The 23,547-nt window shown below is 45.3% G+C and overlaps 1 protein-coding gene across 3 annotated transcripts; it reads right to left on the bottom strand.

The window, feature by feature from the left end:
* Window positions 1-205: 205 nt before the first annotated feature.
* Window positions 206-22,997, bottom strand: git1 (G protein-coupled receptor kinase interacting ArfGAP 1). Of its 3 annotated transcripts, XM_076734563.1 has the most exons (21): window positions 22,613-22,997; window positions 16,928-17,061; window positions 16,350-16,462; window positions 15,212-15,317; window positions 14,832-14,918; window positions 14,589-14,719; window positions 14,327-14,421; window positions 14,187-14,229; window positions 13,403-13,429; window positions 12,692-12,740; window positions 12,292-12,364; window positions 11,510-11,607; window positions 10,478-10,589; window positions 9,997-10,121; window positions 8,715-8,867; window positions 7,240-7,584; window positions 5,890-5,970; window positions 5,309-5,385; window positions 4,370-4,546; window positions 4,198-4,261; window positions 206-4,053 (listed from the first exon to the last, which is right to left on the bottom strand). In XM_076734563.1, exons 1-21 carry the CDS (start codon window positions 22,662-22,664, stop codon window positions 3,838-3,840), a joined length of 2,358 nt encoding a protein of 785 aa, XP_076590678.1. In that variant the 5' UTR covers window positions 22,665-22,997; the 3' UTR covers window positions 206-3,837. The 3 variants fall into 3 exon arrangements, with proteins under 3 accessions (XP_076590678.1, XP_076590680.1, XP_076590679.1); XM_076734565.1 differs by lacking the exon at window positions 7,240-7,584; XM_076734564.1 differs by lacking the exon at window positions 13,403-13,429.
* Window positions 22,998-23,547: the final 550 nt, after the last annotated feature.

The following is a 23,547-nucleotide window of genomic DNA, read 5'->3' as shown; positions in this document are numbered from 1 at the left end:
TGTCGACTGCTGTTTGCAACCATGCTGCCGTGGACGTCAGCATGGTTTCCCCTGTCCTTTAACACCATAAGCAGATGGTGGTGCGTGTGACCGGTTAGCGGACCAAGAACTGGATTTTTGAGGTTGATAAATATGTATAAATCCATTTGTCCCCATTACAGCGAGCATTCCATTCAGTAAGACAAAATGCAGACAGAACCACAACTTGTTTTACTATTTTATTACAAATGTACAGCTTATGAGTTTCCATTACAATTGACCTTTTGAAGTCATTGTTTTCTCTACTTTATACAGTTTTGAACATCTTCTGTTAAAAGATAACTCTCCCGTCACCCATCTCCCAAAGTGTAGAGCTGTGAAGAAACACAGGGACAGCAACAGTACAGGCCACAGTGCATTGCCAATGGCTGAATTTCAGAAGTGTGTGTGTGTGTGTGTTTAATTCACGGGCTGCAAATTTGAATGTTTGTACTTGCAGAAGGCTTGGTCCAACTGAAAAGTTGAGGGCATGTGTGTGATGTTGAAAAGCATGTGCTGAATGATGAAGGTGTACAAAGTGTGTTGGGCATGAACCGACAGAAGCTTTTAACATTCATACTAGAGGCACCCTACGTAGTGTCTACTAAGTCGGGGAGGGACCGGGCCATGTGCATTTTTTGGCCCTCCCTCCCTTTTTGAGATGACTGTAGTGCTAAGCCGAAGTGTGCTTCAGACCTTTCCTACTGCCCCACCCGGATCAAACCCTGTGTCCTGCACCTAATGTACTTGAACTAAGACCTTTGGGAGAGTGCAGTACATCATGTAGATCCTACGTCACCCAGCTGGCGTTTGAAAATAGTGCAACTGAGACCACACTGTTGAGTGATAGCCTCAGTCAAACTGTTCTTCGCTTCCTATGGATTCCAGCAGGATCGTTAATATGTACTACATAAGGGGGTGATACCACAGCATAACCATACTCACAAGACTTAAAATATCTACAAGTACATTAGTGTCAAGACTTAAGAGCTGAATGGTGAACAGATCCCACAGCCTGAAGCCCACTTGGACCAACAAATGGACATAAATATCTTGCAGACATAACCCTAACATATAGCTTAATATAAAATATAGCATGAAAATATATGTTCATATATATATATGACTCTAGTCTAAAACTTGGGCAATCATGATTGAAAGGACGAGCTTTTGGGATGGCCCCTTGTCCGTGCGTGCATGTCAGTGAGTGTGTGTGTGTGTGTGTGTGTGTGTGTGTGTGTGTGTGTGTATTGCTGTTCCAGCAGTCAGTTCAAAATCACTATGACTCGGCCAATCAGACAGGAGATGGTGATGATGTCCAAATATAGCAAACAATGATACATGTTGTGAGTCTTCGGGATACGATTTGTTTTGACAGGAAACGGAGTAAACATTCAAACCTCCCCTACAGAGACAACCATGTGAGAGACTGAGGAATACTGACAGTCAGAGACCCCCAAGTGATGGAGGGGGGGGGGGTGGAAAAATAAAGCATGAATAAAGTGGACAGAGCAGTGCTGTAGGTGGTCTAGCATCAATCTCTCAGTGTTTGGGGCTACTTAAGGTCTAATTGTTTCTTGCTAAAAGGCAGGCCTGTTACAAGAAAAGGATTGAGATGCAACTGCTGTCTGAAGGATGAGGTCAGTCTTTTAGGCGAGTACATTTAATGTGCGGCGGCCTTCTGAGCATGACTGCAGAATAGACCAATGCAAGAACAACCAACTGTCGAAGCCACAAACACTTTGAGAAACCGGGGACACTGGAGAAGGGTTAGAGGTGAACAAACTAGAAGAGGACGGTCCTTGTGGCAGCTAAGAAACAGTTTTTAAGGTCCTATCTGCATCCTTCTGTTACAGATACGACCACATTTGTTCAGCACAGTGTAACAAGCTTTAAGCCAAGCCGACAGGAGGCTAAGTGCGCTATCTTTTTGAAAAAAGAAGAAGAAAAAAAAAAAAGCATTTGTTCCCAATGCTGAGTTCAGACGGTGAGCTAGAAGTGACAACTTCAGTGGCCCGGATCAGCAGGCCGTGACAGAGAATCAGAGAACAGACCGTGGGCTTGATTGTGCCAGACGGTCCAAAAGAATCATACAAGAAAGTGTTACTGTCCAGGTTGCTCGATCTGGGGCTTTCCACAGGACTGCTTAAAGCTTAACTGCAACACACCAACCAGTATGTCTCAATTTAATGTGACTGAACCATTTTGTTAACATGCACGCAGAGAATGGCTGCGGTGTAATACGAGCACTGAGGGAGAATGCCTGCTGTGTTAATAGCTTTCTGACTTAAAGCAACACTGGGGGGGGGGGGGATCCTCATACACAAAGTGGACCAAACGATTCTATTAACCTGCTTGGCACAGCAAAAGTAACTATGGGATTGATTCTGAGATGATTCCACTGGCTCTGTTAAATGAGGCAATTTGTAAGATAAATCGAGCCCAAAAAGAAGCTGAGGACACACGAAAAGAGCGTTTTGATCCAGGTCCTGTCATAATGCGCCAAGGGGCTGTCGGTCTCACACGAAATCAAACCCAAACACAAGTCTCCCCCTACACCTGCTCCCCTTTGGCAACTGTCCAACCCCTTGGCCACAGGACATATTACAACATGAAAAAAAACAAACAAACAAACAAACAAAAAAAAAAACTCAAGTGTCACCCAGAGAGGGAGTGCTTTAGAAATGTTGAGGACCGTTTCACAGGTTATTTCTTTTCTATGTGTACGTGTGCATGTTTACGTTCATCCCAGTAAGAGGTTGAGCACATACTCACCACCTGTCTCCCAATCCACTGAATCATATTTGAGACAATAAAATAAACAAACATAAAAAGTTAAATCAAGATGACAGTCAGTAAAAATATCAATACAAAAAAAAATTGATAAACAACGACAATAAATCACAATTATTCCAGTGTAAGTGTTTGCTTTGTGTAAGTCAGTCATTTTTGTCCTCAGAGGTGCAGACCACACCGATCTGCACATTCAAAAGAAAAAATAAAGAAAAAGAAGAGAGAGGAAAGAACTGAAAACATGCCAGATCATGCTGTGTACCGCCAACAACAGGGGGTGACGGGTCAGAGGAAAGCTGCAGCCCCCCTGCGAAAGCTAACCCAGGAGGAAGCATCTGGGAGCCTGGGTGGGGTGTGGAGTGGAGCTAGATGGGTCCTTCTCTGCAGCGCCAGCTCGCCCCGTCCTGGACGGGACAGGAGACGGCGGGAAGGGCCTCGTGTCTGGTCGGAGAGAGAGGAGCGGGCCAGAGAGGAAAGGAGAGGGGAACACGTCATACACTTCCTCCCTCCCTGGTTCAGGTAAACGGGGAGAGGCCGGGGCGACGAATGACGGGCGAGAATAAATAAAGCGCTAACATTTCAGGATCCGGTTCGCTGTACATCACCACCACTGTATTTCACGTATGCTCGTCACAGTTTCAGCGGTTTATTATACACATCTGATTCCAACTGTTTGTTTAGGTTGCAGCAGGCTGTAGTTTCCACGTTGGATCCTCCCACTCGTCCTTCCCTACTTTCATTCCTCACTTGTGGAACTTCTCCTTCTCTCTCTCCTCTGTAGTGTTTCTACTAAACCATCGATTCTCTTCAGTCTGATTCCATTTTCATGCATATTCCAAACCTTCCTCATCGCGCCCATCATTCTCCCCATCGCTCCCCCTTCCTTGTCCTCCCATATATAGTGTGATCATATTTTCCCTCTTTCTTCCTCTCCTAGACGCCCCTCCCATCCCTCTTAGCCCACCCATGCATTGATCCGTTCTCTCTCCCTCTTCTCTATCCATCCATCCATCTATATTTGCTGGGTCACTGTTTCTTCTCACGAGTGGTGATGGTGACCAGCTGCTTTGCAGCCTTGGCAATGTCGTAGGCGCACTGGATGACCTGCTGAGTGAGCAGTTGGTAGTCCACTGCAGGGGCCCCAGGCTCCGAGGGTGCTGCCTTACGGCACTCCACCTGCAACCGCGAGGCACTGGAAGCCAGCAGGCGTAGGGAGCAGTGGACTGCATCCAACGCTGGGCGCTACGGAGAGATGAAAGGAATCAAAGCTCAATGCACAACACGAGGATATAAACAGAACAAGGGAGACTCAGAGAGCAACACCCGGATAAAGAAAGAGAAAAAAGACACAGAGGGACAAATGAAACATGAGTTCAAGGAACTTACTTTGGGGAAGAGTGAGGCCATCTCAGTGACAGCGGAGTGGATCTTCTCAGAACATGGAACAAAGCTAGAGAGGACAGAAATTTGCTGTTTAAACTAGCAGCTGACAGATGACTGAGGCAAAGAAAAGATAGTTGGTGCTTCCTGTCCCGTCTCTGGGGCATCTCACACCCACCTGTCGTGTTTGAACTCCTGTGCGGCCCTGAGCAGCTCCTGGATGTTCTTGGTCACCTGCTCAGTTTTCAGTATGACATCCTCCGTGCAGGGCAGGGTGGGGTCCGGTTCACCCACCTCCCCACCGCCCCCCTCCTCAGACTCTGCACGACCTTCCTCCTCACTGCTGCGGCCCATACTGCAGAGAGAAACACATAAATACACTTTAATTAACACCTTGGATTGAAGTAGAGTGCTGACAGTCACAGAGGACATTACTGGTGCTTCAGCATCTCCACACTGTTAAGAGTCCAAAATCTTAAGAGACTGTTTGCCCTGTATTCCTCACTAATAACTGCCAGTAAAGATCATTAACCCCAGTATCAGTGTGTTGTCCAAATGTACAGAAACACATAGCAATAAGGCTGCTAAATGTTTGAAATATCAAACTGTAGACGAAATTGCACAGATTATCTCATTCGCAAACCGTTTAAGGGCTTCAGATGAGTAATGATATCAATTATATAATAATAACTTTTGGCTTTCATGCCAGAACTCATTTGGTCTTGTGGGTGCAAATCTGATTTCAGAATAAAACCAATTTATGATTTCAGAATAAAAGTTTAAATATGAAGTATAACAATGGAAATGGGTACTATCAATCCAAGTAAAAGTATTTCCCAAAAACTACTGGTACACCACCCTAAAAAAGTTGGGACACTGAGCAAAACAGAAATAAAACAGACTAATTTGTTAATCCTTTCTGACATATACTCAGTTAAAAACAGTGCACAAAAGGATATTACTAAATGGGCTCAGGAACACATAAAACACAGTTTGTTTGCAAATCACTGCACTCTGTTTTATGTAGGTTTCAGACAGCGTCCCAACTTTTTTGGAATCAGTGTTGCAGAGTTGCACACACTCATCCTTGTGCACAGTGCCTTGCAGTGGGCCTGACCTTAGCGAGAGGTCGTATGTTTGCGTATTGTCATAGTCGCTGTCAGTGCCACTGCCGTGCTTGTCTGGTTTAGGGACCTGTGGAGGGAAACACAACAACATCAAATTCCATCAATGCAATTATCACCCACCTCAACAAACCCCCCGAGCGGAGCCCCCGCCGAGCATAATGGATACATCCTCCCACACATTTCAAGCGTTTGCTCCAAGCGATTGTGACGATTTCAACAAGAGGTCCACCGCAGGGCACAGACTTTAAAAGTGGTTTCACATCAGCAGTTTTGAATCTTTTGAATAAATATTAATGGCGGTTGCTTCTCTGGAAAAATAATTTGTCAACGGGGAAGACACTTTGTGTTTGGTTTTTGATTCGTAGTGTGGACCTTTTTATCAGGATCATCAGAGGTTTTCTATAATAAAATGAAGGATTAGGGTGAATATTCTGAGCCGTTGCAGTATTTGTAGGAGACTGATTTTGATACAACAATGTAAGCCTATAATCTGAACTCCCTAAGTGGAATGCAAGGTCATGAAGTCAGAAAATGAGTCAAGAATCCAAATCTGTAAACAGCAAGCGCTCACCATGTATCTGCCCATCTCTGTAGATCCAGACAGATGCTGGCTGCCGTACGGTGTTGGACCGCCTGTACCACCCTTCCTCACCTGCGAAAAGAGGGGAACACAAGGATGGAGAGAGGGAGAGAGAGATGGAGGGACAGAGATAAGAGGAGAGACATGTGTGGACAGAGAGATGGAGAGGGGAATGAAAGATAAGCAGAAAGAGATGGATGAAGAAAAAAAAGAGTGTGGGGACAGAGAGAAGAGGATTTTTGTTTTTTTTTTATAAACAGCAGAAAAATAAGATGAATGAGCCAGTGAGAGCAGCGTCAGATCAACTCGGCAGCTCACCCATCATCCCAACAAGACTACATGCCTCTACAGATATCTAGCACTGAAACTCAAAGAACACTGTCAACTCAACTAACTGGTGATGAGCAGCTATACATCACACAGCAGGTCTAAACAGGACTACACACATATTTTATACTAATGTTGATCTCCGTTATTAGGATGCATAACAAGCAGAAAGTGGTGCATACAGTAGTTGCAGTGTGAGAGAATCCTACAGTCGATGAAATGGCAAACAATGCAATGACAGACAGACAGAATGCTTACATCCAGAGGATGCACGGCTGCACTGCAGTGAGCAAGGGACAGACAGGTGAAGAGACAGACAGACAGAAAGAAAACAGACAAACAGGTAAATCTTTGTGTATGGAGATGGTGAATTGTACACGACTCCGTGGAGGTCTCCACTGAAAGGTGGACAGCAGTGGTGAGTGGTCATGTGTTTGCATACTGTAGCTTCATAGATGTTGACGTGGGCTAAATGCTGCGTCGTGTCAGAACTGGTCACCTAGTTGCCTGTCACTCTACCAGAAGCAAAAACACAAGAAGTGTGTGTGCACTGTCATATGTGTGTGTGATCATAGCAATTCCGAAATGAAGCAGCTGTCCAGAAGCGGGAGAGCTATCTGGTCAAAAAGGGTAGAAAAAAGGTGAAAGCACAAGGGCACAGAGCAGGCTAGAGAGCAGAGAAGTCAGAGGCACTGCCAGGCAACACAATCCCTATTTTCCATCTTTCTCCTTATCATCACACTTATGCACTTCCCCTTCATAGTGCTAAAAAAAAATCAGGTTGTATTGTTCTGAGACACGTCAGTACTACACTCTCACATTTAAACGGGGATCATGCACAACTGGACTTTTCAAAGAGAAGGATCGGGAACTGAGATGCAGGGTGAGAGAAAGTTGAAGGGAATAGACAGATCAGGATTGGAACTAGGACCCGTCAATCAGGCCAAAGACAGCCTATTAGGGCCACCAAAAGGCAGGTGGGAGGTAAAAGGGGCTGGGGGAGTTCTAACTTACGCTGGGTGTGTTGAGGGGCTGCAGGCGGGCTGCCAGGGAGTCCAGGGCTGGGGGACCATGGGCCGTGGGGCCAGAGGCCGCCCCCGGCTCGTACATCGAGAAGGCTTGGCGGTCCCTCCGGTGGAGATGGGAGTGGGGGGCGACCGAGGAGGGCACAGAGAGCCCCGGGGGATCTGCTCCTGGTCCAAACCCACCCAAACTCCCTCCACCTATTCCTCCTCTAGTCCCACCCCCTTGCCAGTGGCCTCCTCCCCCTCCTCCAGGCCCTCCTACCCCATGGCCAGCTGCCCCCCCAGCCTGCTGGCCCCCCCGCATTGCACTGTTCTCTGTCTGCATCCGCGTGATCTACAGGAGAGGAGGAAAGGGGCAGGAAGGGATGAGAGGATGGAGGGAGGGACACGGGGAGGTTAAAGGGAAGGGAGGGGGCGTCAACTGAATGGTCGAGGACAAGCATCCACAATCACAAGATACAGTAACAAAAGGCTCATACATATCAACTCATATCAGTACTGGGGGGCGGGGAGGGAGGGAACGTGTGGTAAAGACACTTCAATAGGTTACATGTGGAGGAAGGGATTAGGTCTTGGGAATTGGGTGGAAGGCTACATACCTGTACATACACGCATATATATATCCAGGTATGTACATTGTTTTCAAGGGTCATGAGGGGAAATGAGGGCTCACCTGCACTGAGGTACAGCTGACTACCATCTAATTTGATGACAGTATTTGTAGTCTGCAGTATGTAAGTGTGTCGGCTTGTACAAGTGGATGTTCGCCTCCATTTTTTACTAAATCCTCAGTCAGGTGACAAAATAAACACATGAATGAATCATGGGTCACATAATTTGACACTGGCAGCCGCTAATGAATACAATGAGCTAGCAATGATGAGTCACAGGAAACCAAATGAAGCGACGACGGACAGCAAATGAGGGCTATTAAGTGAAAACTGTCTAAACTAGAGAGGACAGATAAAATGACGAGAGGTATTTGGAGCATCTTCTTTCCACATGAGAACAGCAGCTGCTTTGGTTACTAAATAATCGTGAAAAGCTGTCACCAACTGCATCGTCTTGAGACATCAGTGTTGGAAAACGACACCCTGTCAGGAAAAATAAATCAGCTCGCAAAGATATTCAAATATTCACTTGTCTCTCCATCATCCTGGCCTCCTTCTGTCTGAATCAATTGCTCCTTCTCAGCTTGCCAACCTGTCTTTGCCACTTTGTCCTGTGTGCTCTTCAATCTAGATATCATCCTCTATCTGATTCTATATTCTAACTTCTCCAGTTTAGGCTTTCATGTTCACCTTTGTACAAGACAATTCACGCTGACCTGTTACTCTCCACTATTATTAAAGAAGATAATGAATACCTAACAGTTTGCTGGGGTTCAGGTTCTGCACACATATGCTGACCCTCTGACCTTGATTTGTCTCTGTCCGTCCTTTCATCACCGTCCATACTCCCTACCTCCTTCTGGAGCCGCCGGAGCTCCTCGCTCAGGTTGTTGTTGACCTTCATCAGCTGCTGCACCTTGGCTTCTGAGGAGGCCAGGGCCTTCTTCACCTCCAGGTACTCCTGCAGGGTGATGGGACCGTCTGACAAGTCTGATGAGTCCATACTCTGGATTGATAGGGACATACAGGCAGGCGGGTAGAAAGACAGACAGAAACATGGACAGGTGGACAAAAAGGCACAGGCAAAGTGAGGAAATGGACATAATGAGATTTGTGAAGCTCATTTCTTTAGTGTTGTACAAATGAATCTAGCAAATCAGGCTGATGTTCAAGCTGTTCAAGCTGACCTGATTTTCTGGTACATGCAGTGTGTATTTTTTGCTAATTTTAGGTTTCTGTAAAGTGGGGGTATATGTGAATCAGCGCTGAGCTGCATATAACAGAGCTTACAACTGTGTGAGAGGACGAGCGCCCGCCTCCAGCCTGAAGGCCAGTACCTCAGCTGATCACACACTTTCAGACAGTAGAGCTTTAGTTCTGGTTCTCAATGCACCATCTGCCCCCACTTCCTGTGACCCTGGAGCACGCTCAAACTCAGTCCAACACCACTCCCTAAAACATCTTTCACTGACCATTCGTCAAAGCTCTGTTCATTAATCATCCACCTCCTCTCCAATCCATTCCTATTTTACTCTTATGCCTAAACTCTGGAGAACACCATGTATACCGAATGCCATTTGATACCATTCAATCATACGAAGAAAACAAAATAATGAATGCACATATTTCTAGAGTGGAGACGGGAGTGGAACCTTTGACTTGCGGTTTCTCATACTTTTGCCCACTGAGCAAAACAAATCCACGGGAAGAGGAGATAGTTACTGGTTTAGCTGTTGACATTGTCATTTCTACCACTCCCACTCTGCAGCATTTTCCCCTCTTTCACTCGCTCAATCTCCTCCTCTCTTCCCTCTAACTACACACTCTCTCTCTCTGTATGAACAATGCCTCTCTGACAAGGACCCAGAATAGCTGATGATGTCACTCAGGAGCTATGTGGCAGCCCGGACTGTGGCCACTCCCCGCAAAGCATGCTGGGACAAGCAGTCATAAAGAAGAAACTATGGCAAAGCTTTGCTTGCTGATGCAACCACTGTATACGCTACTGTAAGTGAGAGGAACAGGGCTGAATTGTTGAGTGTCACTGTAAAACTATCGTTGCGCATTAGTAGATTTTACAGTGCATGTGACAAGTATGCATTGGTCTGAAGCTGTTGTGTGTTCAAGCTCTGTACCTTTGCACGGTTGCTGCGTTGTGTGTTGTTGTTGTTCTGGGTGGTCAACTCGCTGTCTGTGTCTTCATCAGAGGCTACGCTGTCGTAGTCATGCTGGTCATCATCAATGCCCAGATCCAATGGGTCTGACAAGGGAAAAACGTGCTTATGGTGCTATGGACAATTCAAAACCATGATCGCAAACCTCCTTGCTTCAATGTGTCTGGGTTTTTGTCCTATTTTTAATTTGTCTGTAACTGGACATCATTGTAAATGAGGACAAGCTGGTTCTTCAAGTTTAAATAAAGGTTTGAAATGAAATGAAATGCAACTCTTTGACAATAAATCCAAAAGAAATCACCCTTTTCCCCCCATCATCGCTAAACTGTTCACCATGTTGCTGCTTGCAATGATAATTAATCAAATGTTTTAGGCCTTTTTGGCTCTTCTTTATGACCGCCATCAGCCCTAATCTGTCTGTCCCTGCCTCGCTGTGTCTCACCAGTAGGGCTGCTGAGACCTTTCCCCTGCTGTCTCCTTTTGGCGTCACTCAGGATGTCAATGATGAGCGTGGCAAACTCCCGAGCATTGAAACGGGCCAGCTTCTGACGGCCCTGAAAGAGAGTCGGGACATAGGATTTGGATTATCAGACTGTACATACACAAATGCAGACGCCGGCACGGCAGTCTGATATTTTCGAAATAAATTATATTATGAGCTGTGTGGAATACAGATACAATCCAGTCCACAGTCCACGGTTCACTGCCTGTGTGACTACTGTGGTTAACGACCATGCGCTGTGGAAAAACACAGTCATACTCAGATACACACCACAAGTGTGCTCACACATACACAAACACGAGGAAAGAAGTAGAAACCGTGCCATTACACTCACATGCTGGCATCCACATAAGAGAATAAAAAGGTTACTTTCCACCGAAGTGCCAAACTACTCACTTTGGAAGACAAAGGAAGGTAAAAAGTTCAGCTCTAAATGTGTGTGAGTGTGTTTGTCTCTTGTTTCCCACCATAAATAGACAGCAGCTCCTGACTGCAGTGAACTGCTCAATCCTGACAGAGCAAACGTGGCGATGTGGGTGTTTTTTCTGCGTGTGTATGCTCGTGTCAAAAGTCAATGTTTACACTAATGAGCCACGCAGATGAGGAGAAACTATGTGAGAGGACATATGGGATTTCTCCCTCACACACAGAGAGTGAGGGAAAGAGGGGGGAGAGAGAGAGAGAGAGGGAAGCACAGATGGATTACATCTTCCCTCCTCTTTCACAGCTGAACAACATCTCCTGTCAATTTCACACTCATTCTTGGCTTCTGGTCCAAACACATACACTGTCTAACTGACAAAGATATCACCAGGCTCTATTTTTGCCTTTTTGCTTGCAAGTTCTTTCACCTTAGTTTCTTCTTTTTCTCAGTTTTCCCTACAGGTAAAAAAAGAAATCTACGTTTCTAAATATCTGCAGGCCGCCTGTGGTTATCTGCACTGTGTGTGAATGAGTGTGTGTATGTTTTACCTGGTTGCGTGTGGCAGAGTATTCAGGGTTGACTGGTAGGAAGGGCACCGCGCTGCGTTCTGTGACCAGTGTGCTGTGGTTCTGGGTCGTAAGCCACACTGGAGACACAAACACGAAGCAAAAAATAAGTCTGCGTGCGTGCGTGCATGTGTGTGTGTGTGCGCGCGCATGTGTAACACGGAACTTGGGCAGCCAGTCCACCCACCCCCACATACATACAGACAGAAAAAAGCCCAGTAAAAAAACCATCCGGTAGATCCTATAATCCACCGTTATACTTTGAGCCCTCCCCTTGTGTGTGGCTCTGTGTGTGTGTGTGTGTGTGTGGCTCTTTGTATCCCTGCCACTTACCTGCGGTGCTTCAGTCAGAAAGCACAGTTTGACTGCTACCGCTACTGAAGGAAAGAGAGAGAGAGAAGAAACAGAAAAAAAGAGGAGACAACGAGAAAGAGCCACGGAGGAGGAGAGAAGCTCGAGAATTTCTGCGGCACTTCCTCACTCCGTCTCTCCTCCTCCCGCCCTCCCTCGCTCACTCACTCACTCGCTCACTCCATTTGGCCTTCCTGCTCAAGACTCAATTTCCATTTCTCCTCACTCTATCCCTCAAATTTGCCTTCTGTCCTCTCAATGTCTGTTTTTCTCTCTTTCTCGCTCTCTCCTTCTCGAAATGATGTCTTGTGGAGGTGTTTTCTATCTAGTTTCCATACAGGGGAAAAGCCAAAAACACACAGAGATTTCTACCTCATACAGGACAGAAACGGGAAAGAGGAGATGAGGTTCACCTGCATCGTTTTCTCTGCGATCGACCTCGTCATAGACGTCCATCGCTAGCTCCTCAAACAGCCGATTGTTTAGCTGTCACACACATAAAAAAATTGACCCCAGATGCATCACCAGGTGTGTTCAGGCATGCTTACACATCAAACACAAGAGTGAAAACCAGACAGAGACCAAAGAAGACAGACAAGAAAACAACCTGATACTGTAAAGTCGTTCTTTTTTTTTTGGCCTTTCTTTTAACTAAGCACTTCTCCGTTTACATTACTTTCAAGGACGCAAGAAAACTGACTCAGTCTATAGTCTAAAATCTTCGATCTTGACGATTCTCTCCTCAGTCTGCAGAACTGTAATGTGAATGCATATGAGGCCAGGATTTAAATGTACCAATTCAACCTGACTCACCGCTTGGAGCTTCTTCTTTGCAGCCTTGGCCAATTCTGACAGGTCCAGACTAGAAAACACAGAGGACAAAAGTGAGACGGGCATCACAAAGATACAGCGGAATAAAAGAGACGGAGGCAGAGGGAGGGAGGAGGACATGGAAATGGAGATAGAGGCAAGAGGTGAGGAGGTGGGACGGGTGTTTGGCTAGAGGTGGAGCAGGCAGGGGGAGGCAGGGAGAGGGAGGGCGCATTTGGAGTGGGATGCATTGGAAGAGCCTGATGTCAAGGTGACTGCCATTTGGAGGCATGTAAACCTGAGAGCAACTCTCAGTACAGTCCAGGGGTCAGGGGACAAGGGTCAGGGTCAAAATGAACCTTACTTACTATGTGCTGCTGCAGACAAGTGTTAGATTGTTTTGTTACACAGATGTAAAAGAGCTACATGTCAAAGGCTTTATCGCATTGTCTGAAAATAGAAATGTGAGGTGTGATTGACACTCTACTTCTAAGCTGCCTTTAGTCATCCTGATTTTCCCCCCTCAGAACTAACCGCACAGCTCTATTTCCTAGTAGTATCAGATTAAGGCCTAATAATCATCCCACTGTGAAACCGCTGAAGCTCATTCTGATATACAACAGGGAAATCTAGGGGAGATGGAGCAGCAGAGAGAGGGGGGATGAAATGAAGGAAGAGATTCTGGAAAAAAAGGAACAAGGAAAGTGAAGATACCTCTGTGTCGGGCACTTAGGACGAGCTCTGGCTCCACCAAGCGCAGCGAAATGGAGAGAACAGAAGACGAGTGAGAAAAAGGAAGAAACAGACAGGAAGAGGGGTAGAGAAGCCACATCAAAACAGCTTTAATGGTTATTATCAAGAGGAACCATTCACCAGAACAGAACAGATGCAAGTGGAGTTAGATGGCAGCTCAGAAGTAAAACCGCTTAAGTAACAAATAGATTTTGAGGTGCACTTGGTTTCCCTGCCTAATATGTACATTTGTGAGTGTATTTTTTTCAGCTACTTCTTTGGCTCAGCTGTGAAAGCTCAGCACCCATCAAATCTTCGAAATAAGCTGAGCCAAGTAATGCTGAACCTGATTTATTACAACCTGACTGTGCACTCCTGCACCTCTCAAATCAAACCCGCACTTTGGGATTAATAAACCAAGCGCACCTCACGTATCTAAATCATTGCAGGTACCTGTAATAGCTTAGATCACCATTTACAATAAACAGCCAGCTTTGACAGAGATGCTAAAGACCTCCTTTATCTAGCTCCCTTTTTGGGTGGGCTTACACATACTATAGTGCCACCTTCTGGTCAAAACGCTAATCTGCATCAGAGTCAGGGAGACGCACTGAAAAGTGGTCGTCGTAGAAGTATGGCAAGTCAGGTAGCTGCAAAGTTCAAGCATACTAACGAAGACAATTCATGCAAACAAACCACACCATGCAAGCAAAAACAGGACACTCGTAAAGACTTTAAGACAACACAATAATGTCACGGTCCATACCTGTCTGCCATCTGGGGAATGATATAATGGCCATTCTTGTGATCTGAGAAGAAGAAGAGAAGAAGAGGAAGAGTGCCACTGATGTTAAATGCCATGCTTAAGGTCACAGGAGGTGCACACTAACTGGTGCAGTGGGTTACCTGGGCGCCGTCCACACAGGTAGAAGGCTAGTCTGTCCGTCAGTTCGTACTGACACTCGACCAGCCGCTCTGCCAGCTCTATATGACCCGCCTGCCTGGAACACAGACACAAACACTAATTATTCCACTTTCTTTCCTTACTTTTTAAACTGTTTTACTATTTCTGCTCACCACTCTCCAGCAGCAGGTGGAATCTGATTGAAAGGCAAACTGTGCTATTAATCTACTGTATGTAATCTACTGTGTGTCCACTGTCTTGTACCTTGCGTAGTCCATAGGTGTGCGTCCATTGATGTCGGGTGCTCCGGGGTCTGCGCCGTACACCACCAGCAGCTCAGCCTGCAGGATCTGGCCTGCTTTTGCTGCCACATGGAGCGGGGTAGTGCCTTTCTCCTGGAGGGTCGGGCAGACACACAAACAGTCAGGACAACAGGCCTGGAATAAAGGCTGTCATTGAACAGCATGGTTAGACTGCGTGAGTCAGCGAGTAGATTCTTTTTCTAACCGGGTGGAAGAAGTTGGCCTGAGCGCCGAGGGAGAGGAGTCGAAGACATGTCTCTAAACTCCCTGTCCGCACACTCGAGTGGAGTTGCTAACAGAGAGAGGAAGAGAGGACAAACAGAGTGTGTTAGGGTGGACAGATTAAACATCACTGAGAGACAGAAACAGGGAGAATCCTCTTATTAACCCAGTGGAGCTATACAGCATTAGAGATCATTATTACACCCTGCTGGGTCATTGCACAGCACCAGTGTGTGTTTCTGTGAGTGTGCACATGCACATGTTCATGTTTGAGATCTACAAATGAAACATCCTTTCGTGCTTACACATATGGCAACAATACGGCACAGGCTTGTAAGCACAGGCCTGTTCTGCTGAACTCACCTTACTGAGGTCCTTGGTAGTGACGCCATCATCATCGCGGCAGGGCAGCTTGTGCACAAAGGCCAGCATTTGGTATTTGGCTCTGATGAACTCTGATTTAGTGGGACTGCACCGGAGAAGAACGTAAGATAAAGTTAAAAAGCTCATACATCAGTGTGTTAATGTGTGTGAGACAAAAAACATATTTGCCACTCCAGTACAGGCCACGGTGTCTGTTAAATAATCTTCTGCAAAATACATTTTAAGTTTTAGACTTTTCCTGAAGGCCACACTGTTGTATTTGGATTTGTATTTAGCTGAAAAGCAGTTCATGCTTTCTTCTTTTGATGTTTTGTGTTAGGTGAAAATCTCACTCAGTTTCCCTTCATATTTTACTTGAATGAGCCAGAACTCATTGGTACCACGACCAGTTTCCTGCTTGTTTCTAAAAGACATCAAGGTCTTGTTCAGGCTGCTAGCTCAAACCTGTCAAGTCGGATTTAGAAGTGTCTTTTGCGTCACTTGCAACAATGACATCAAATCCAGAGTGAAGGAAGTGCATTAAAGCGGCAGAGCAGACCATGCTGCCGCTAGCAGAGCTGTACGGAGGACAACGCAGAGAACAACAGCCTTCTGCAGCACGATCCTTTGATCTCCACTTCCCAAGCTTCCACGTCGGAAAGCTGTGTTGCCAGCGTGCGTAGTCGCTGACGCCTTGGTCATTACCACAGCAACCCATGAAAATAGGTTGGTGATGCCTGGACACACCAATCTGGTCACTTGCAAAAACACACAGTCTGTATTAAAGATCTGATTTGAGAGACAAATCTGAATTGCCAGCAGTCTGAACAAAGCCTCAAAACTCATTACAAATTTCCGCTGACGAAACCTACCCTGTAGTCATATATACAAAAACCCTCTGACAGCAGAACAAGATTCATTCAGAAGATGATCCATGACTAAGAGAAAACTGTTGAGAGGGCATTAAGGGACAACTGGGTGCAACTGCTCTTCACTAATGGAAACAGCAATTACGTTCATAAAGGTTTTACAACATTCCTGTGCAGCAGGGACAGTATTTCCTCCAGCAAAGGTGACTGGGGAGAGAGGTGTGGTATTTTTGTTCTGAGTATTTTGAGCCTGAAGGGAGTATACTTACTGGACTTTGTCCTGGGGGTTGGGTTTCCTACGACCGCTCTGCACCTGAGCAGGGTCCAGGAGACTGTGTTCCCATATGGAGTTGGCCCCGTTACTGGCCAAGGTCTGAACCATCTGAGGCACACATTCACATATTCACATACACACATTCACACACACACACACACACACACACACACACACACACACACACACAGTGACTCAGTGAAGGCTCACCATGACGCAAGAACATTACCAGCATCACAAGAACAATCTGGTGAGTAAAGTTTGCAGCCCTAATGCAATACTCTATGGTGTGAATTTATTGATTCTCAAATGAGCAAAAGGCTGGAAATGATGCACACACACAGGGATAGGCATAAAATTTTATACTAATGAAGAAAATACAAACTTTTTAATGAACTCAGGTGCAGAGCCTGTGGAAATGAATTTACATCCTCAGTGCTTTGTCGGGTTTCTGTACTAGTCCTCACCTCCTGTGGTAGTATTGTGGGCCTCGGGTACTGTATTTGCTGTCAGTTTACCAGCCCATCCCGGCCCCCTGTTCCCCTTCCCTCACCCGTCATTTCTCAGCCTTACCTGCAGTAGTGCGGGAGGCCATCCGCTGTGCCTCAGGTGCTTGACTATGGAGATATGGCGGCCTAAGCTGCGGTGGACTGAACAGCATTCATCACAGATCAGGACCCCTCGGTTGATACTGGTCCAGCCCGGGTCTGACAGGAAAAAAAGAAACAAACGGATGGTATTACAAGCCTTATAAATATGTTGTGCGTAATGGTAAGACTTTTAAGCATTGTAAGGATCCTGAGTGCTTCTCCAAAATGTCACGACCGACCAATTACCAGCGTCATGGCTGATCATGAATGACAATCAGTCGTCTGTACTCGTGTAGCGTGACACGCTAAATGACCTGTCACAAAGCGTCTGGGATGCCCCACAACACCCTGACAAAATACTAGCATGTCTGAAAATTTTGTCTTGACACGTCTAGTTTGACATCTCCCATGACATGTTCCTGAGTTTTTACCAATCAGGTGCTCTCTCCAGAGCACAGTCAGGTAACGACGGCGAGGAGGAGGGATGCTGTTGAGTTGTTCATTGAGTTGTGGCAACAGCATCCCTGCCTATTCAACGTTTCCTCGAGGGAGGAGGACAGAGTCGAAAAAAACAAGCGTTATAGTGGAAGCTCTTCATCAGTCAGGCGAGTAGCTGCTGTGCTGTCATTACATTATCCCCGGTCCTACCTGCAGGAATATGCTTATCATTACTAATTCCAGACCTAATGTTAAATTAGCCTGTTTGATGTAGCCAACACAGCCAAGCTGGCTCCTTGTAGAATAAATAACTCTGGAAATAAAATTACAATATGAGAAACTTATTGTACCTGTCACTATTGTTATCCAGATGCTACCCAGTAGATGTAAATAATGACCGAATGGGCCAGAGTTTACACTGCCTCCTGCATTTGCTTTTAATGTTATAACACATCCAGAGACGTTTTTCTTTGTCTTCTTTTTTCAGTACACAAGAGCACCAGCATCACACACAACGTCTGTCAGTTTGATTGACAGTTGCTTCACTGGCCTCCGGATGACATGTGAATTTGTGCATGATTGTAAAATAAGACGTGCTGTGATTGGTCAGGGTCATACGTGTAGTCTTGCTGGTCACCCGACCAAGACACGACACAGGTTTATGGCACTGTGATCGTTAGATCTGACACGGTAACCATGATGTAGTCTGATCCAGGCATTAAGAGGCACGACCAAAAACCAAACCTGAATACCTCAGGCAGCATTGCATTTAACACTGACACTGACACTTACATCAACAACAACCAGAAATGCCGCTGACGTCTGCAGACCCGAGCTCATCTGACATGGACAGTTTTGGGATATCATGGACGCCACATCAAGAAGAAATGATGCATTACCAGCACAAAGTTCAAAAGCCAACATCTGTGATGGTACGGCAGCGTGTTAGTGCCCATGGCATGGGTAACTTGCACTTCTGTACTTCAAGTTACACATGAGTTTTGGAGCAACATATGCTGCCATCCAGAGGATGTCTCTTTCAGAGACGTCCCTGCATATTTCAGCCAGACAATGCCAGGCCACATTCTGTCAGTTATAACAGTGAGGCTTTATAGTAAAAGAGTGCGGCTTGCCTGCAGTCCAGATCTGAATGCCACTGAAAATATGTGGTGCATTATGAAGTGCAGGCATCAAATTCACAATGAGCAAGGAGTGTTGTTGGGGGCCCAAAGGACTCTGGGGTGCCATTTTTCCCCAAGAGTAAAAATTTGTCCTCTACCTACACTGCTGTCGTGACCAAGCTTCCTTCAAGGTCAAATCAAACATATGCTCCTTTTTGTCCTCTGTTCTCAGCTGTTAACCTGAGGTAAGAAGTGTTTCATGAAACATGTTAATATGCTAACACAGAGTTCCAAACGTGAAGAAGAAAAACAGCATGAAGTGCAGTTAATGAAGTTTATAAGTCTTTTAATTTTCACACATGGTGTGCAATTGTACTATATATACTTGAGGATTGTATAATGCACATTTATGGCAAAACAGGCTTGTGCTTTAGAGGAAATGCATCTTTCTAAATAATGAAACAATGGTGTTAACACAATAGTGTATAATTAAGAGAATCTTGGAACCAAATATTGAGTTACTGTAAGTAATTAGGACAAATTGACTTTTGCAATAATAGGGCTGAAAAAGCAGTGAAATTACACCATTTCCAGCACTCAGACATGAAAATTGTCACCAGTAATATCTGGATACGGGTATTTGTTCATAAAACGAGTATATGATTAACATGTACAGAACATTCTGACACTGAATTATCAGCCAGCCTTTGTGGGTTGTCTTAGTTGGAAGATGCAATGTGGAAGCACAAAATACCCGGACAAAGCTGGATCACACACACACACAATGTATCTGCCATTATGCTGAGCTGTACTATAATTCCACTTAGCCTAGCACACTCCATGAATTGTTCTTCACTAATGAACTAATGCAAGCACAGAGCTCCGCTTTGCTGAAAGTGCTTACCAATGGAGGGATCAACTGAGCTCATAAGAATTATTTAAACCACCTAGTCGACTCACTGTAAGTAGGTCTCAAGGTCAAAGTCAAATCAAAGTCAAGTAACACAAGACCAGTAAGATTTTGCTGGTGAAAAAGTGACAAGCTAAAATGTTTGTAGCCCCAAGATGTTACAATTTCTGATAGAGGAAACATTGCTAAAATGTGTGTGCTCCTACAGGGCAAGCAAACGCTGAGCCTTCAGTCATAAGCAGCTTGGTGTGAGACCAGTGGTGCCTCACTGGCTGTGCCGTGATCTGCTTGTTTCCAGTCGCAGTCTGAGGTTCTCTTGACATTTGGTATTTGTTTTAGTCTGTTTGGTGTGAAATTGAAGTGAGGTGTATAATTCTGGGGGGATCAGAACTTTTTCTACCTGAAACAAGAAGCTGAAAATGACTTTTTATAAATAGAAAATAGATGACTGTGAATGAGGTGAGTGTGTGGGAGGAGAAGCAGCAAGGGCCAGTGCCAGGTGTGCCACACCAGCAGATTAGTCTCAGAGTCCGGGTCACATTTATGCCCTCAGGACCCTGATGTGATGAGCAGCTCACAACTAATAAAGTCTACAATATCAAAACAAATATATGCACACTTACGTGCACATGATGCATGCACGGGCACAGGAACACACACACATTTCTAGTATCAGCTTTAGTCACTCTCAGGCTGGGATAAAACTGTCTGGGCTTAGGGTATTAATGGAGCTAAAATAGTCCATCATCAGATGAACTGACATGCTGGAAGTCTTTTTGCCCCCAGAAAAAAAGCAGCCGCAAATGCAAAAGGGCTTTGATAAGAGCTACAGCCTAGTTTAGAACAGTAGCCCGTCAGCTTTAAAGGCCGGACTGCAGCAATTTAATTCCTTAATCTGTGTAATAAATATAAAAACTCCCACAGGCTATGCTATCTGCTTGGCTCGCTTGATCAATATGAGGCTACACCATTAAGCTATTAGCCCTTGATAGACTACTGGCAGCGGTATATTGGCCAAATCTGCAGCATGACATAATTTCGCCTAAAGTTGGCCTAATTCATCAATATAACATTGGCATTTGTTTTTATAACTGCCACTTGAGCCTGCATAGAACATGTATTATAATGAGCGTTAATGGTGAATAATAACATTTCAAATCCTGAAAACTCTTGCTGAAATGCAAATGTTTCCCACTAGAGGAGTCTCACAGCTCTAAATAACCAGTTTAAGATCCAGGAGCAACACGTAAGTCCACTTGGTGGCACAAGTCACAACTATATTGATTGTAATTAAATACACACAGTGTTTTTAACCTCAACTGTAAAACTTGCATAAGAGTCAGTTTCTTACACAATTGTGCTCAATAAAGAGTTTACTATCACGACAGCATGATTCATTGTTGCTATAAACCATGCAGATTGCCATGGCATGACATTAAAGCCTCCTGAGGCTTGGCTAGGACTGGGAGTATCGGGCGTCCTTTGTAGCCATGCCATTGAGTTATCCCCTAGTATGACACAAAGCTGGGTAGTAGGGAGGTGGCCTGTCACCAGTGGCTAGGTCAGCATTTTGCACAGCGCACTGTGTGTGTGTGCATGTCGTCGCAAGGAGGGGTTACATGCAAAGAGCTGATGGTTGCAGAAGAAATACGCAGCTAGTAACAGGTCCACCAACACAAAGACGCCAAACACACATCATCCTCTTTTTCCAAACAGGATGAATTTGTCAGGGTCATAACACAAGGAAAGACGTTCAACTGGGGTTAGTTAGTTCTGGTCAGATTATGAAGTGGGAAAAGCAACTGAGGTGGCAGGAGGACAGCGTGCCGGGCGATGAAGCAGGAAAGGAAGTGAACAGGGGGAGCAGAGAGTAAGTTCAGGTCATAAAGCAGGAGCAAGGTGCAGGCAGAGCAGTGAGGCCCTAAAGCTTGTAGAGCTTTGCACACACACACACACACACACACACACACACACACACACACACACACACACACTGCTATCAGGGGGGGCAGCTGTGAAGAGAGCAGCTGTAATGCATGTACACATGAATGAATGCAAGCAACACACACACACACAGGTGCACCAATAATCAGGTGCTTCAAACTAAACATGAGGTCATGTGAGGCTACATATGGAAGGCAGCGGCAAGCAGGGGATACCAAGGTTGTCTTGGCATCACCTCTACCTCACTTTGCGACAAAACACAAACGAGGCAAAACTACCCTATAAATATGAATTCCATATCTATGTCATGCACACCAGTGTGGATAACATATTACTGTTTTCTCACAAATTAAGTTTGAAAATCTTTCTTCTTTTCAACTTCATGTTGATTCAGATGAAATCTTCCAATTTAGGACGGCTTTCAAATGACAGCTACCCACATTTGTACACTGTGACTACAAATACTGTAAAATAAGTGTGATAAATAAATAGACACCTTTAAGTTCGCAGACATAAGCTCTTTCTGGGGGATTAACAGTACATGAACTAGCAAAAATTAATTGCAGATACCGTTGAAACGACTGGCCGGTAGCTGAAGCGTTAGCTGAATCTGTTCAGTCACAACTTGCCGTTTAGCCAAAGTTAGCTAGACTAGCTAACGTTGTAGCTAAGCTAGCAGCGCTAGCCAGGTACACAATCTCAAGCGCCGCAGCCAAATGTTAACAATAACACAGCGGGTTAGAAACGTAATCATGATATTGTATACTGGTACATTATGTGTAAGATAAATGTTTCATAATAGTCAGCAACGCAGTGAGTCAAAATCGCCTGCTCGTTAGCCAGGCTAAGCTAACGTGTTGAGAAGTCAGTCCCGGTCAAGAAAATCAAAACAAACGTCTCTTCATGTAGGAAGGCGACATAAATCTGACACTCGTCTCTTCCACTGCTGCAGACAAACTGTTAGCCCTCACTCATCTTCTTGCTCTATTAAACATACATATCAAGCTGCTCAATGGGGCACATTAACGATGGGCAGCTATTAGCCAAAGATGTTTCCCGTTGTGATAACACGCCTATTTTCACTGTTTATTTTGGGCCTAAGCGACGTTCGGAAGCCCTGGCCGTTTTCCTGTTCTGCGGACCCGCTGACAGTGACAGCAGCTCCGGCCCTGCTATCCCACCACGTCGCCCTCCCGACGTATTGTTTCAGTATAGCGTTAGTGGTCCATTTTTGATTTATATTCATCCTCCCTACCTGGCGCACTGCAGTCGGCGCAGACTTCTGTCCTTTGTAGTTTTCTTGACATCTCGAAAGTGGCTGAAATCGAGAGGTGGATGTCGGCGATGATGTGGTTCGCCCTTTTTCCCCCGAGTTACCGACCGACGTCTGCCGTCAATCGATGCGGCCCCTGAATCCCCGGAAGCCGGGTGGTGTTATCGGCTTTCCCGGCCAGCTGACAGTTGAATTTCCCGTTTGTTCCTGCGGTCTCTTCGCCCACGTTCACCGCCTCACTCAAGTCAAGAGCCAAGTTATGTGAACATCCTTAATCGGTCTGTTTGTATGAACCTCATATGGGAATATTTACTGAATCTGTGCGCTGCATTGCCAGCAACTCACCGAGAGACGGCAGCTCGCTACCTGTCAGTTTCCGGACACACACCCAACATCCCCGCAGCCTACCTACGGAGGCAGGGAGGGGTAACAGGGCAACAGTCATCCTGTCATTCTTTAAAGGTGAGCTGGATTTCACAGATGGATCACAACAGAGTAAAGCTCCCAATACCCAAGATGTAGTGAGGTTTTTATGAATAGGATTTATGCCAGATAAATGTCAGATTAGTGACCTAGACCTACTTTGTTATCTCGTTTAAACGCCAATACAGAGGTTGGCTCGATATTATTGACTGCAGATAATAGCATTTTTGAAATTTTAAAACAATAGCAATTATCAATTAATATTAAATAGAAAAAAGAGCAGCAGATGAGAGCATCACGGTCCCTTTTTGACTGTATGACGGACATACAAAACCAAACTTTTACTGATTGATTTTTTTTTTTAATTGATTGTTTTTTGTTTGTTTGTTTGTTTGTTTGTTTGTTTGTTTGTTTGTTTAAAGGAAAAAAGAAAAAAAGGATAATGCTCATTTACCGATTGGGTGGCTACCAAATAAATATCTGATATATAAAAA

The sequence above is a fragment of the Chaetodon auriga genome, chromosome 7 (assembly GCF_051107435.1).
Source record: "Chaetodon auriga isolate fChaAug3 chromosome 7, fChaAug3.hap1, whole genome shotgun sequence".
Classification (NCBI taxonomy): Eukaryota; Metazoa; Chordata; class Actinopteri; order Chaetodontiformes; family Chaetodontidae; genus Chaetodon; species Chaetodon auriga.
Note: the sequence above shows the minus strand (reverse complement) of the source record. Positions and strands in the feature narration are given on the sequence as shown.